At 43.8% G+C, this 14,856-nt stretch overlaps 1 protein-coding gene across 1 annotated transcript in view; it reads right to left on the minus strand.

Moving 5' to 3' along the window:
* Positions 1-6,686: 6,686 nt before the first annotated feature.
* LOC126252431 (trypsin delta-like) overlaps positions 6,687-14,856 on the minus strand; it is a 35,972-nt gene continuing 27,802 nt past the window's right edge. Inside the window, exon 2 of the mRNA XM_049953323.1 lies at positions 6,687-7,046. Coding sequence (XP_049809280.1) covers positions 6,687-7,046 — 360 coding nt within the window. The remainder of the gene's footprint in view (positions 7,047-14,856) is intronic.

Genomic DNA, 14,856 nt, shown 5'->3' on the forward strand with positions numbered 1-14,856 from the left:
CTGCGTGTTTGGAGACGTTGGTTCGCACAAAAACAGAAAGTAGCCACTTGAGAGGCAGCGGAAGTGGTTTCACAGCTATCAAATATCAAAGGAGGCCGAATTCTGTTCTGCGGTAGCTGGACTGTCCAGGTGGTGACGTTTGAGGCGCCCTCGGCGTGGGTGAATAATGACCTACTGCTGAGCATGCGTTTGGCAGCGTTCATGATCACGTGGGTTATGGGCAACTCATGTAGGAGTTCTCAAATACTCCTGCATAGAAGACCCCCGATATATGGCGAGTCTTTTTCCTGCAGGAATGTTTTTGGTATGTTGTAAGAGATGTGGTAAAATCTTAACATGTAGCGGTTAGTGTTACAACAGGTGCATGGAAAATAAGGTTGGTTGGGAGGGGGGGGGGGGGGGATGGAGGTGTGATCAACCTATGTCTGCTCGTAAGAGTGGTATAGATACTCCGATTTTACATCGAGAAAAAAATGTAGCGTCAGAGCCTCAATCTGAATGTCCGGTTGTGAGGGTACAAAAGATTTTACGTGGAAAAATATGTCCAGTCATAGGGTTGATGTAGATACTGATATTTCAATGTGAGATTTGTTCCATTATCACAGATCTCAAGAGGCGGAAATATTTCCAGTACTTTGCTCATTGTCAAATGTTAGCTGTTGGCGCTACAATTGTAATATCCTGAGAGAGCTTGGTCTGCCGATTTGAGATGGAAGCGCTGCTAACAGAAGTAGCCACTTGACGTAGGAATTCCATAGAAAAAACGCCATCGTGAAGAAAGGGGATCTTGACTGTCAGACAGTCACAAAAAATGAAGCTTGCGTCCACTGCCACAGGAAGAGGACCTCTCTGTGCTCTCAGTATGCATTGTGTAATTTCTGTGTTGATCGACAGTCTCTGTACAGCCAATATGCTAAAACCAGGAGTTGTGCATTTACTTTTAGACTTCTGGCAGTCCCTCAGTGGGTGGTATCGTGAGCCTGGGTGCACCACACATTCCAGTGGACGGTGTGTGGATGCCTCTTGGCTGCCTTGGAGCACTGCAGTGGACACCAGCATAAGGGCAGCCCAGCAGGGAGCTTGTGCGTATGTGTGAAGATGCGATCAAATTGTTCAAATATGCATTCAGAAGGGTGTGGGTAGTGATTGGAAAAACTGTCTGAATTTCAACATCGCAACTGAGCTGCAAGTGTTGCAGCGAGGAAAGCTGAAAAAGCAGCACAAAAGGTTAAAGGGAGTCATCGAGAGGAATTCTCGATAGCACAATTGCACTGTAAGTGGTGCAGGGGGGGGGGGGAATGAGGTGGGGAGATGGCGATAAGAAACATTGAGGTTTTCTCGGATGGATTACCATAAATGAACGAGAGGCGATGGGGTGGTAGCTCACTTAAACTGTAAGTGATGTAGGGAGGCAGGCAGTCAAGAGGATTTCTCAGAAGAATGGAAGGGGGTCATATATGGAGAGGAGAGGGTAGGATGAGAGGGTTTTCCTTAGTGGTCCATAGAGAAAGGTCATCGGAGAGAGCAAAGAGTTTCTCAGAAGGATGGAAGGGGATCATAAACCATTTAATCCCCAGTGGGTCAAAAATCAATCAAATTTGCCCTTGAATCTATGCTTCCCCATATGCACACAACTTGCACTAACAAAATGTGCTCATGCTATCATCATTCTACTACTGTCGATCCTGTTTGGCGAACGCCTTTCTCTTCACTGTTTGGCAGCTGTAAATAGGAAAAGGCGGAGAAGTCTGAACCGGCAGACGATGTTGATATGAGAGTAACAGGTGGTCTTGTTGCGTTACATTTTGAGGAACACCTTTTATGTGTGAAAAAATGTACTGCAGACAGACTGAGTAGTGGGGAGTAACCCATCAGCACTGATAGTGTTTTGGTGTGCTTCACAAGGCGTTACTACTTGTTTTCACACATGAACACATTATTGGAAGAATACGTTTATTAGTAAATCTGCACTAGGAAGTTGTCTCAGGTAACTATTAGCTAGGGCTGAAAGACTTACAAGCCTCAATTATTGTGTTGCAATTATTGCACCATTTTGCTTCAAGCAGATGTAATAAGGACAGCCACTATGACAGCTTTATCTAGGGACTTGAAGAATTTGTAGAAGTTCAAACACCCATTTCATTTTCCTCACTCCTACATTATCATTTATCAATGTTGTGGGTAGCATCAGTAACGGTAATTACAATGTTATAGTCAATTTCATAAGACAAAGTACTATACGTTTTAGTTGGGTCACTCTGATGCACTATCTGACAGCCATTTACTTACATTAAATAAATATCTTAAAATTTCAAGGCTGTATTAACTTTATTCAGATGACAAATATTAACTTTTATCGATTTTTTTAATATGATACTTAAAGCTACAAATCTTGTCAGTTTCATCCTCTTTCTAAAATGCAAATTTTAACTTATTTAAGCGTAATGTAACAATTGTTCCAAGTTAAATGAACATATTCAAGTTTCAAATTTTGCTCCTTCGGAGTATCACGACTGAAAATAGCAAATAATAGAGCTGAAGTTTAGGAAGTCACGTTTCGTGTTCCAATGGTGAATACACTCATTATTTTTGCGGTAAACATGAATTACGAGAACGCCAATTCAAGGTAAGCTCAATACAGCTACCCAGTAGCTTGTCTGCTAGACGCTTCAGAAGAGGTTCGATAGCCCAGTTACATTTTAGTCACGTAAACAAACGGTAAAGATTAGTCAAAGAGCGCATGACGCTTTAATATAGCTTTCAAAGTCTTAATAATGTTGCCTTGATTCTCAAGTCCGAATTTTAGACGATATGGAAGGCAAACAAAGTCGTAGCGGAGTCACGCTCCTTCGCAGACGCGACCAGACTCTCGTAAAAACAGGCGATTGGGAATGCTATATTTGATAACAGAGGGCGATAGGGTCGTTATAAGTCCTTCTTACTTTCCATCTATCAACCTTCCCCTCTGTGCACAGATCTAGCTTGTCACCTTAGCTCTTGATATTTGTACATTTGGTTCTCCACTACGGAAATCACATGCTTCCCCGTGTGTTTAAAACTGTAACATTATTCTACACTGCTTAAATTGTACTTCCCTCAAGCATGTAATTCCCATCATTCAGACCACTTGCAAATCTTTAAAAAAAACGTGATACTTTCTTCACTCTCTTACCCACTGGCGCTCAAGGTTCATTACGTTCGCTCTGCACTGGGCAGGTCTGAAGGCTTGATGTCCTCAGCCACTGTTTTCCTTCAGCTGCATTTCTTTTAGGATATAGCTTCTGAATGCATCAGCTATATCCTGCGTATTACCTAACTCAATTAGATCTAAAAATTGTTACCACAAACTTCACTTAAAACTTCCGGGCTGATAGGCCGTGGTCGAAGTATAAAACTGTCTCCTAACGTTTCGTCTCCGACTGCGGGAGACATCATCGGAGGTAAAGCGCCGCTTTACCTCCGATGATGTCTCCCGCAGTCGGAGACGAAACGTTAGGAGACAGTTTTATACTTCGACCACGGCCTATCAGCCCGGAAGTTTTAAGTGAAGTCAATACCGGCCGTGAAAGTTTACATTGTATGATGTTACCACAAAGTAACGCATCCAGTACTCCATTAAATCTGAGACATACAGATTCTATGTTTCCTCAGAAAGTGTTAAGACACTTTATTTTGCTTGCCTCAGAAAGTGTTAAGACACTTTATTTTGCTTGCCAAAACACATTGGAAGCTAAGAAAACGACGGCTTGTTCATAGTTCCTATGAAACATCGGCATATATGCCACGTATGTAGCTGTTTTCAAAACAACTCTTCTTTTATATGACTGCGAGGTGTCTGTTCTTTCGGACAACAACGCTCATTCATATAATTTGTTCGCCTCGAAAGGCAGTGAATCCACTACCTGCAGTACGGATGCAAAATTGCGTTAGACTTTCTGTGGGAATGTCGATGTAGCAAACATAGAGGACATGGACATGGACTGGAGACAGGTGGCAACAGGTAGGCCTGTGGGTCGGCCGAGATGTTTCTCGCAATTGCGATAAACACTACGCTGCCAAAGTTTCACTGGAAAGTGCTTCCACGTCTTCTGTACAGTGCCGATCTCTCCCCATCAGATTTACGTATCTTCGGAGCACTAAAAAAAGGCTTCGAAAGAAGAGGTGCACGTCTGGGTACAATCATAGCTCCGCAGGCAACGGTAAACTTTTTTCCATGAAGACACTGACCGACTTGTCTCACAGTGGAATAAATGTGTTAATAGTTACGACGATTGCTTTTGAAATAATAAACGGTGTACATACTTATTTTCCATCCGCCTTGTTTCCATCTGCCTGCCCATTACATTTAGTTGCGTATTTGTGTATGAATATCTCTATGTTTTTAAACAAATTGCAAGAATTAGTAATGTTTCAGGATCTCGTAAGTGTGGGTACCTACATTTTGATCCTTATGAGAGAGATAGACGGGAAGATGAAATAGGGAGGAGTAAAATAGAACACATGGAGCTTTAACTACATCTGACCATTTTCGTTATTGGTAACAACACTCGAATCAGAAATATCATCAAGAAATAAGAAGGTAGGTATGGCTTTAGAGCTGGAAAACAGATTTATGGAAAAATGGGAGAGAGGTAGGAAGGAGGAATGTGTAAAGTACAAATGGATAAAAATGAGAGAAGGGCTCGTGGACTTTGCAAAATAAGTACTCGGAATTCCAGTGCCCAAAAGTATCAGGAAAGAATAGGTAACGAAAACACGTTGAAAAAGGTGGAGCGAACGAGAAACTGGAAAAATGTGGAAAATGAAGAAGGCAAAAAGGGGCACAGGAAACTGAATAAGGAATTAAGAAGAGGGACTGAAGAAGCAAGAGAAAGATGGAATGAAAGGTAAATGCGAGGAAATAGAGAAAATAGAGAGAGTGGAAAACCATGAAATGATGTACAGATTAGCTAGATAGAAAGTAAAAGAAAAAATAACATGGAAATAGAATGAGTGTACGGTACATTAACTGAAGAACCACACGAGGTTGTGAGCAGATGGCAAGAGGATATCAAATATCTGTGTAGGATGGGTGAAATACCAAGTGAAATCAAGCTTGAAGAGGAGGAAGGTGTGTTGCAAGATGGAAAGGGGCACAGCGTAATGGAAGCAAAAGTAGAACACGCACTTAAGGAGATGAAGAATCGGAAGGCAAGTGCAATCGGTAACTTGCCAGCAGAAGTGTTGAAGAGGTTGGGAAATAGGAGAAATAGGAAAACAGTCTACCTCTGTGATGATATATAAGAAAAATGGGAATGATCAGACGATTTTCTTGTAACTGTAATGATACCAATTAAAAAAAAGAGAAATACTAAAAAATGTGAAAATCATGGGACTATCAGCCTGATTTTTCATGCAGCTAAAGAGCTACCGAGAATGTTGAACAGAAGGCTATATGGAAAGTTGGATGGATGGATTGGGCAGGAACAGCTTGGATTTAGAAGAGGAAAAGGAACAACAGATGCTGCTGGGATATTAAGGATCATAGGGAAAGATGTATTGAGGAAGGTTGATCAATTTATTGTGTTTCATTGATTTGGAAAAAGATTTCAGCAGACTACAATGGAACAAGCTAATGGATATTTTGAAGAGGAAAGAAGTAGACAGGAAACGGAGACGGTTGGTTCAAAACTTATATTTACAACAGAAAGTGAGAATAAAGCTTTGAAATGACGTGTCTGAAGGAAGCAGCACTGGAAAGGGTGTTAGACAAGGATGTTGTCTCTCCTTTTATTGCTAAACTTACACATGGAAGAGATTATTACGAAAGACTTAGATGGGAAAAGAGGAGTGTCTGTTGGTGGAAACAGAATAGAATGTATATGATTTGTTAATGACATGACGCAGAAAGTAAACGAACTGTAAATAAAATCCTAAAAAATATGAGAATTAATACAGTAAAAACAAACATTATGGTGATCGAAAAACGAAGGAGATTGGCATATATTAAGATAGAGCAAGTTGTTTTAAGCCGAGTAAGAGAGTTTATTAAGATCTTGGCAGTATGAATACTGAATGCTTGAGATGCCATTAAGGATTGGTACTCGCATCACTATAGCGAAAGAGGCATTCTGTAGAAAAAGGAGATTATTATGTGGCCAACTAGATAACGGTCTGAGGAAAAGGCTTGGCAAGCGTTTCGCCTGAAACGTGGCGCTCTAAGGAGCAGAAACATGGAAACTGAGACGAAATGATGAGAAAGGGACTAGAAGAATCTGAGATGTGTATGCGGAGGAAAGTGGGGAGGATAAGCTGGGTGGAAAGAGCAAGTAACGAAAGAATGTTGGAATGGGTTGGTGGCAGAAGAAGACTGCTGCACGTTATAGTAGAAGGCAAGAAGAGCTGGATGGGACATTCGACGAGACGGGAGTGCCTACAAACAGACGCTTTGGCAGATTCAGTTCGTGATAGGAGATCGAGATGAAGGAGGAGATGCAAGATGTCAGACGTCATAAAGGGATATGGAAATTATGTGAACCAGAAGAAGATAGCAGAAGACAGGAGGGCACGGAGAATTGCCATGGGAAAAACTGCTTTTGGGTAGAACACTGGTCATGATGATTTAAGAACACGCTTATATCCATAATTCTTTATTGAAATTCGATGTTTTTAGGTACCCAAAATGACTCTGGACGAGGTGCACTTGACTATACACCCGTTTGATCCTGAATCCAAGAACGCAGAGCAGCGACGCTGGAGTAGACGCCAGGGTATCCCAGCAGACCACATCCCGCGCCCCAGGAGACGATGCCATACTGGGTGGATCCTGCCCCCAGCGGCCCGCCGCTGTCTCCTTGGCACGAGTCCTTGCCGCCTTCCTCTGCACCCGCGCAGATCATGCGCTCCGTGACTGTGCCACCGTAGGTTTTGTTGCACGACGAGCGCTCCTGGATCTCGACGGTGACGTATTGAAGTGTGCTAGAGATTGACCCTGTGTCTGTAGTGCCCCAACCGGTGACATTCATGGAGGTGCCAGCTGCAGGTTCAGATGTTCCCAGATTGACCGTCTGCAAATTATAAGAATACCAATTGGAAGCACCTTTGTTGGGAGAGAACATCATCGTTGGCAGAAAATAACCTTATTAAGTTATGGACGTTGATTTCCTTGTTGGAATTTATGTTATTGGTAATCAAGAGTTCCTGATATAATGCAGGCTCTAGCTTCAGGCAATCTCGCTAAATGGTTGATTTGGTCGTAATGTAAGACACAAATCTTCTTGTAGTTAACAAATCTTTACACTTGAAGTTGTCTTAGACCAGCTATGTCTGCGGAATATATGCCACTCACCTTCATTTCTTCCGGAGAAAGAAAGACAAGTGCAGAAAAGAGTAGTGACAAGACATCAGATCAATTCTTTGGTGGAAGCTATGAAATTCGGTAGTTGTTAGCTCCAAAGTCAGTTAACTTTCTTGTATATTTAGTGCACGTTTCCTAAACTTACACAGAAATAGGGACCTTCACATTTTCGAGGGCTGTTTGTTCTAACACTGTAATACATTTCTGTACACGAAAATTGTGTGTGTGTGTGTGTGTATGTGTGTGAACTACGAGGAGTCATTACAACCATGTTTAGGAAACGTATGATTTGTTGGCGGAAGACTATTTACGTTTGGGTTGACACACCTGTGGCTTTCACAGTTGTAGGGATCCGTTCAGAAAAAAACGACACTTAAATATATCTCTGGAACTTCTGGTGCAGTTTCAGCCAAACTTGATACAAACACTGGTGAGCCAAAGCACTGTGACCGCTATCTACCAGCAGACTGAGAGCCCTCTTCGTTATTCGAATGAGACGCGTTTTGGAAAGTACACGGTTCTGTCACATTAATGTGACCACCACCTATGTTCGACGTCAATCTGCAATAACGACTCCTCACAGACAGCAGGTGGCCACACTACCAGTGGAGGGCACGTACACTGAGGTGAGAAAATTTATGGGACACCTCCTAACACTGTGTCCGACCTACTTTGGCCCAGTGTAGCGCAGCTACGCGACCTCCATGTACATGGACTAAACAAGTCGTTGGAAGTCCCTGTAGAAATACTGAGCCTTGTTGCCTCTATAGCCGTCCATGATTGCTTAAGTGTTGCTGGTGCAGGACAGATATATCCCATAAGAGTTCAATAGGGTTCACGTCGGGCCATCTCGTTCCCCATATCATTTTCTTGAACTGTCCAGAATGTTCTTCAAACCAATTGGTAACAATTGTGGCCTAGTGACATGGCGCAGCGTCAGCCATAAAAATTCTATCATTGTTTCGAACGTGAAGTCTATGAATGGCTGCAAAAGGTCTCCAAGTAGCCAAACACAATCATTTTACGTCAATGATTGGTTCAGTTAAACCGAAGGATCCAGTCCATTCGACGAAAACCCAGTTCACATCATTAAGGAGCCACCACCAAAATGGTTCAAATGGCTCTAAGCACTATGGGACTTAACATCTCAGGTCATCAGTCCCCTAGACTTAGGACTACTTAAACCTAACTAACCTATGGACATCACACACATCCATGCCCGAGGCAGGATTCGAACCTGCGACCGGGAGCCACCACCAACTTATGGAGTACCTTGTTGAAAGCTTCAGTCCTTGGCTTGGGGGCGTGTGCCACACTCGAACGCTACCATTAGCTCTTACCAACTCAAATTTGCACTCATCGGACCAAGCCACGGTTTTCCAGTCGTCTAGGGCTTTGTCACGGATTTTTGCGATTCCCCCGACAGAGGTTCGAGTCCTCCCTCGGGCATGGGTGTGTGTGTTGCCCTTAGCGTAATTTAGATTAAGTTAGATTAAGTAGTTTGTAATCTTAGGGACCGATGACCTCAGCAGTTTAGTCCCTTAAGACCGTACCACAAATTTCCAAATTTCCAATGGTGCTACATAAAACTGGTGTCGAGGCAAATACTGTACACCATGGGCCATAAATGACAGGGATGAACGACGACTATGGAGATGTGTATGGACGAATAAACGCGCAACTGTTGAGAGCATTATGGAGTGAAACGTCAGAAAGAAAACACCCTGCAACAATCATCAGATTGTTGTGCTCTGCAGAGTGTTTCGTGACATTCCCTGGATGGTCTATTTATTCCGCAAGGTAATGGTTCAACAGAAGTATGCATCTATCCCTGTTGGCCATGCACACCCTATCTTCTAGTTATTTTTCCTTGGCACAATGGCACCTTCCAACAGGGCAATGCAACATATCACATTAGACGGCTAAAAGTGTATGCTCCTGGTTGGAGGAGCACCAGGATGGGTTTATCGTACTTCTCTATCCATAGAAATCCCCAGTTGTAAACCCAATAGGGAATCTGCGCTACCACCTCTATCGGTCTCTTCACCCCACAGATCCTCAACCGAGAACCGGCACTGGAATCGGCACATCTCCACATCCCTGTCGGTACCGTCCACAATCTCACTGACTTTCTTCCTGCACGTCTCACTGTGGCACAGGCTGCAAAAGACGTTTATTTACGCTTTTGACTGATAGTCACATTTATGTGACTGTACAGTGTTTTTTAACTTACAGAAATGTATGAGGAATTATTAATTGAGTGATGATGCTGTTTGCAAAGGGGAAAATCTACTGATGTCAGCGACTTTCACACTCAGTACAATGTTACGGCCCCGAACTTGAGAGGGATCATATCTCGCATGCTGTGAGCACATGCAGAGAGTGGTTAAACAAAGGTGAAACCACGGGAAGCGACAAGGTTTGCGATTCCCATGCCTGTTTAAAGAACGTGAAGGACAGAGGTTTTTCCGCTCTATAAAGCAGGAAAGGCGGCGATCTGTGACAGATATGACAACAGACTACAATGCTTGTGCACCAGCAATCGTTTCGCTGCACACTGTTCATCACATATTGTTGAACTTGGGGCACCACACCAGGCGACCTTCAGTATCAACAAATTGACCCAACAATACAGTCAATTACAACTGCTGTGTGCATGAGTCCATCGAGATTGGAATCAAATTAAACGACTACTTTGATTGACGTTCATGTCCATACTCCATTGTCCAGGAGAACAGTTCGAAATATGTACCAATCCAGTATTGGGACAACATTTGTTCTTCCCCAAAGTACCGTCATCCAATATGGCGGCGATGACGTCAACCAAGATGGCAGCAGTGACGTCATCCAATATGGAGGCTTTTGGCGGGAAACTGTCACGCCCCCCTCCCTTCCACACACACAGAACAATGGCGGTAAGTTCAAATGCCAACAGGACAATGCATCACACCTAAGAAAATGGTGGGAAAGAAAGGTCACTTGGGCTACCTCCACTAACCTGTCACCCGACCGCCACCTCATCCTATGAACTGGCACCAAGTTTGAATTTTGACTGTAAATAAAGGTCAATTCGCATATCTCTACTAAGCTAAGAAAATGGCGCGAAAAGAAGGACGCTTGGACTAACCTAAGTCACCTGACCCCACCTCCTCCTAAGGATTCGTGGGAAAAGGACTCGACCAATGCTGGACATAAGTCTTTATTTTGCATGCACCAGTCTTTATTTAAACAATTTAATGCAGCAGAGACATCCAGTGTGTTCACCATGAGACCCAGCCTCCAACTGACCTAGTACACGGTACCATCACCAAAGGGCGCTCTCATCTGTGACATAATCCAAGATGGTGGGGTAAATGACTGGAAACAGTGTTTTCGCCACAAGGTCCGCACTCAAACTGACCTACTACACAGTGCCACCACCAGAGGGCGCTGTAGTCCAAGATGGCGGCCATGACGTCAGGTGATGATGCAAGTACCGTTATCCAAGATGGCTGCAAACAGTGTGTTCAACACAAGGCCTAGTACATATTGTCACCATCAGAGAGCACTACTGTGACGTCAGCTGCTGATACGAGTACCGTTACCCAAGATGGTGTCAAACAGTGTATTCACCACTTGGTTTGGTACACAGTACCAGCACCAGAGGGCGCTGTCGTCCGTGACATCACCCAAGATGTTGGCAACCATTGTGTTCACCACATGGTCTAGGACACAGCCAGAGCATGCTCCCATTACGTAATCCAAGATCGTCACTTGCAGTACGTGAAACAAGTGTCACCCCTCGCCCCACCTGTAGTCAAGCGCTGAGAGAGATGCTGCAAAGCTTTCTCTCCTTTCTCATGCGTTTCTAATGGGGCATGCACCACGTGCATAGCCCGCAAGTGCACGAATGTTGACGTCATGGCCTCTAGCCCACATGCTCATACTGACCCCGGAGATCGTCTTCTAGAAATATGCTAACGACTGTAACGGAACACATGTGGCACATAGCGCATCTAACATATGAATTACCTAAGTAATTAATTCCAATCCAGTTTTAATTATATTCGATAACTGAATGTCTCACTTGGAGATTCAATGATCAAATGAGAAGCTCGAGGTTTTCCCACTAGGAGCACAGTCATCATTAATTCATGATGTGGCACGCCCCCCCCCCCCCCCCAACCCTAGAATGCTACACTCCTATTGGCTACTGCATCAGTGACGTGAAACGACGTCATAGAAGCCATATAAGCCAAATCACAACCAAACTCGCTCTCAGTCTGCTTCTGTAGTTCTACGAGTTTGTTAGAGGTAAGTCATTGTAATTTCACCGTCATCATGAAGTGTCCCAGCAGCACCAGCAGCGACAGCAGCAGCAGCAGCAGCGACAAACGCCGTCGAGGAGATTAAGATCAATAACCTGGTAAGTACTTTTTCAGTGTTCAAATATTCGTTTGAGTCACAGTCCACTGACTACTTCACCCTTTAACAGATTCAGAGTCTGTGGTATATGTTTTCTGTGTTTATCAAATATCTATTTTGGGTACAGTACATAGACTGCTACACCCTTTAACGGATTGTGTGTATTATATCTGTTTTGGACCGCAGTCTACACAGACTGCTGCGTCCTTCAATGGTTTGTGTGTGTTAGATCTGTTTTGGACCGCCGTCTACACAGACTGCTGCGTCCTTATAAGGATTGTGTGTGTTACATCTGTTTTGGACCGCAGTCTACCCAGACTGCTGCGATCTTTAACGGATTGTATGTTTTATATCTTTTTCGACCACAGTCCGTAGACTACTGCGCCCTTTAACAGATTCTATATATGTGTTATGTGTTATATCTGTTTGGGCCACAGTCCACAGACAGCTGCGCCCTTTAAAATTGTGTGTGTGTGTGTGTGTGTGTGTGTGTGTGAGTGTGCATGTTGCAGGGATTTTTTTTTCCATACTGGATATTATTCTCAGTCTTTTCCGTCTTTCTAGAAGTCATCCCTCGCATGTTAGCTGAGCTAGCCCATCAGCTAGAGGTCGAGAGGGCTGGAGCACAGCACGAATGTAAGTACGTTTGTAAAACGTAGTTCTTAGATAAAATAATTTCGTGTAATATACATTGGCTTTCCAAGTGCCTAGATTGAGCTGTCTCAGACATATTCTTTTCTTTTCTTTCTAGATGATTCAGTGCATAGGGAGGGAGCCACTGAGAGTGTCATGCAAACAGAGCAAGGCGGGGGTGAAATCCCTGATTGGGTTCACGAGATGGCGGCCGCTGCGAATGAAGAAGAAGAGCTCATGTCCCTTAAAGATGAGGTAGCGGATATACCTGAGAGGGTGGGAGACCTCACTGAATGTGCTGATGAGTTGCTCAAGTCATGGAGCCAGAGTGGAAGTGAATATTTTTTTAACCTTATCATTACAGCAAATAATTACTCTTATTTAGTCTTATTATTTATTGTTTTAAATCTAGATCATTAAACTTATTTTTTTCTTATTTATGTTACAGGCATATCACGTGAATAAATGATAATTAATTGAAACCCTCAGCTGCCGACAGGTGTTGTTGATATACCTTGATAGGGACAGCTGAAAATGTGTGCCCCGACTGCGACTCGAACCCAGGATCTCCTGCTTACATGGCAGACGCTCTATCCATCTGAGCCACTGAGGACACAGATGAATAACGCGACTGCAGGGACTTATACCTTGCACGCTTCCCGTGAGACTCACATTCCCAACTGTCCACAATCTACATATGTAATGTTCCTAATAGATATTTGCCAATCCACTCATTACTCGCGCACACCAAGGTGATGATTCCCGTAAGAGTTCGGGCAACCTGTGTGCATTCACACAGATGAATGTCAATGGCCGGCTAGCCATTTAACTATATATGAAGATAGTAACTGTTCTCGAAAGAACAGATACCATTGATGGCTGTGTAGCTTCTCTAGAATAAATGATAATTAATTGAAACCCTCAGCTGTCGACAGGTGTTGTTGATATACCTTGATGGGGACAGCTGAAAATGTGAGATTCCAGGTTCGAGTCCTGGTTGGGTCACACATTTTCAGCTGTCCCCATCAAGGTATATCAACAACACCTGTGGGCAGCTGAGGGTTTCAATTAATTATCATTTATTCTAGAGGGGCTGCATGGTCATCAATGGTATATGTTCTTTCCAGAACAGTTACTATCTTCATATATCACACGAAGTACATCGTGTATCTAGAGCGGTGCTTGCGGGGGCGGGAATTTGCCGAACACAACAGACACATGCTGCGCCGTATATAGCGCCAATCACAGCTGCGCGAGAGATGGCAGCAACACCTGCCCTGCAGCCCCACAAGCCCTCTGGCACCCACGGGCAACTCAGCTGGCAAAAGAAGACGAACAAGGGCATATGTCTCCCACCTCACCAGTCGGTAATGGGGACGGGCCATCGCTGCAGCCCGGTTGTTCCCACCGACCATCACTGCCTCCACTTCCTCAGACAATTCGCCGCTGCCGTCAATGAAAGGTGTGTGTACCAAGGTGCATACCCCTCCCTACAGCTGACGCACCCTCACCAGCATTATCATCGATGGCCTGAACTCCTAGTTGCAGTAGTAGTAGTACTAGTGATATTGGTTAACGTATACCTAGCGGTAGTGCTCTCCCCCATCCTATTGATAGTGAAGGACATCAGAATAACCGTATAATGACCCCTCTAGAATGCTCAGATGTTGCTAAGGCTTTTGAGTGGCGCATCTCATTCACAAGGATTGAGGATCCAGGAGGGTACCTCGATCCTGTTGGATTTTAGAAGTGTGCCTCTCTGTCTTGAAGACCGAGGTCCTCAAAGTCCTAGAGGATCCGACATTTAACGCCATTAAATGCAGCACAGTACTATGCTGTGAGTTGAGTCACCCACGTAAACATCCAGGTGATGCAGAGACTACAACTCTGCACTATATATGGGGTATTAATGGCGTTCTTTCTTTGAGCACATCCATTGCTGAGTGGTATCATGAATTCACCTTGAGCGCTATTATGGCACGATTTTCCAAGATGGAAGTACGTGGGTCAGCTAAAGCGCTTAGCCACAAACCACACTTTGACATCCATATACGTGTCTTTGATCCGGTAAATGGAGGGTCCAGTTATATTAAGCTCCCTAAAGATACAGCTACCAAGAAAGCATACATTAATGTCGAAAATCCATATGATAATGCTTGTTTTTCATGGTCAATCCTGGCTAGAGAGAGAAAGTACAATTAGATAGATCATCCTGAGTGACCGAACAGCTACGAAGTCCGTGATATTAAGACATCTTTTAACTTTGATGGTATAGAGTTCCCCATAAAGATCCAGGACATACCTAAATTTGAGGTGCAGAATACCGGTATATCAGTTCACGTTTATGGTCTGGAGAAGAATAACGACAAGTCAGATGAGCAAGACAAGCATACCATCGTCGGCCCCCTCCATTCCTCAAAATTTGCAAGCGAGCGAGAGCTGCATGTGCTCTTCTCTGAAGGTGATAATTATCACCATGTTTG

The sequence above is a fragment of the Schistocerca nitens genome, chromosome 4 (assembly GCF_023898315.1).
Source record: "Schistocerca nitens isolate TAMUIC-IGC-003100 chromosome 4, iqSchNite1.1, whole genome shotgun sequence".
In the NCBI taxonomy this organism is placed as follows: domain Eukaryota; kingdom Metazoa; phylum Arthropoda; class Insecta; order Orthoptera; family Acrididae; genus Schistocerca; species Schistocerca nitens.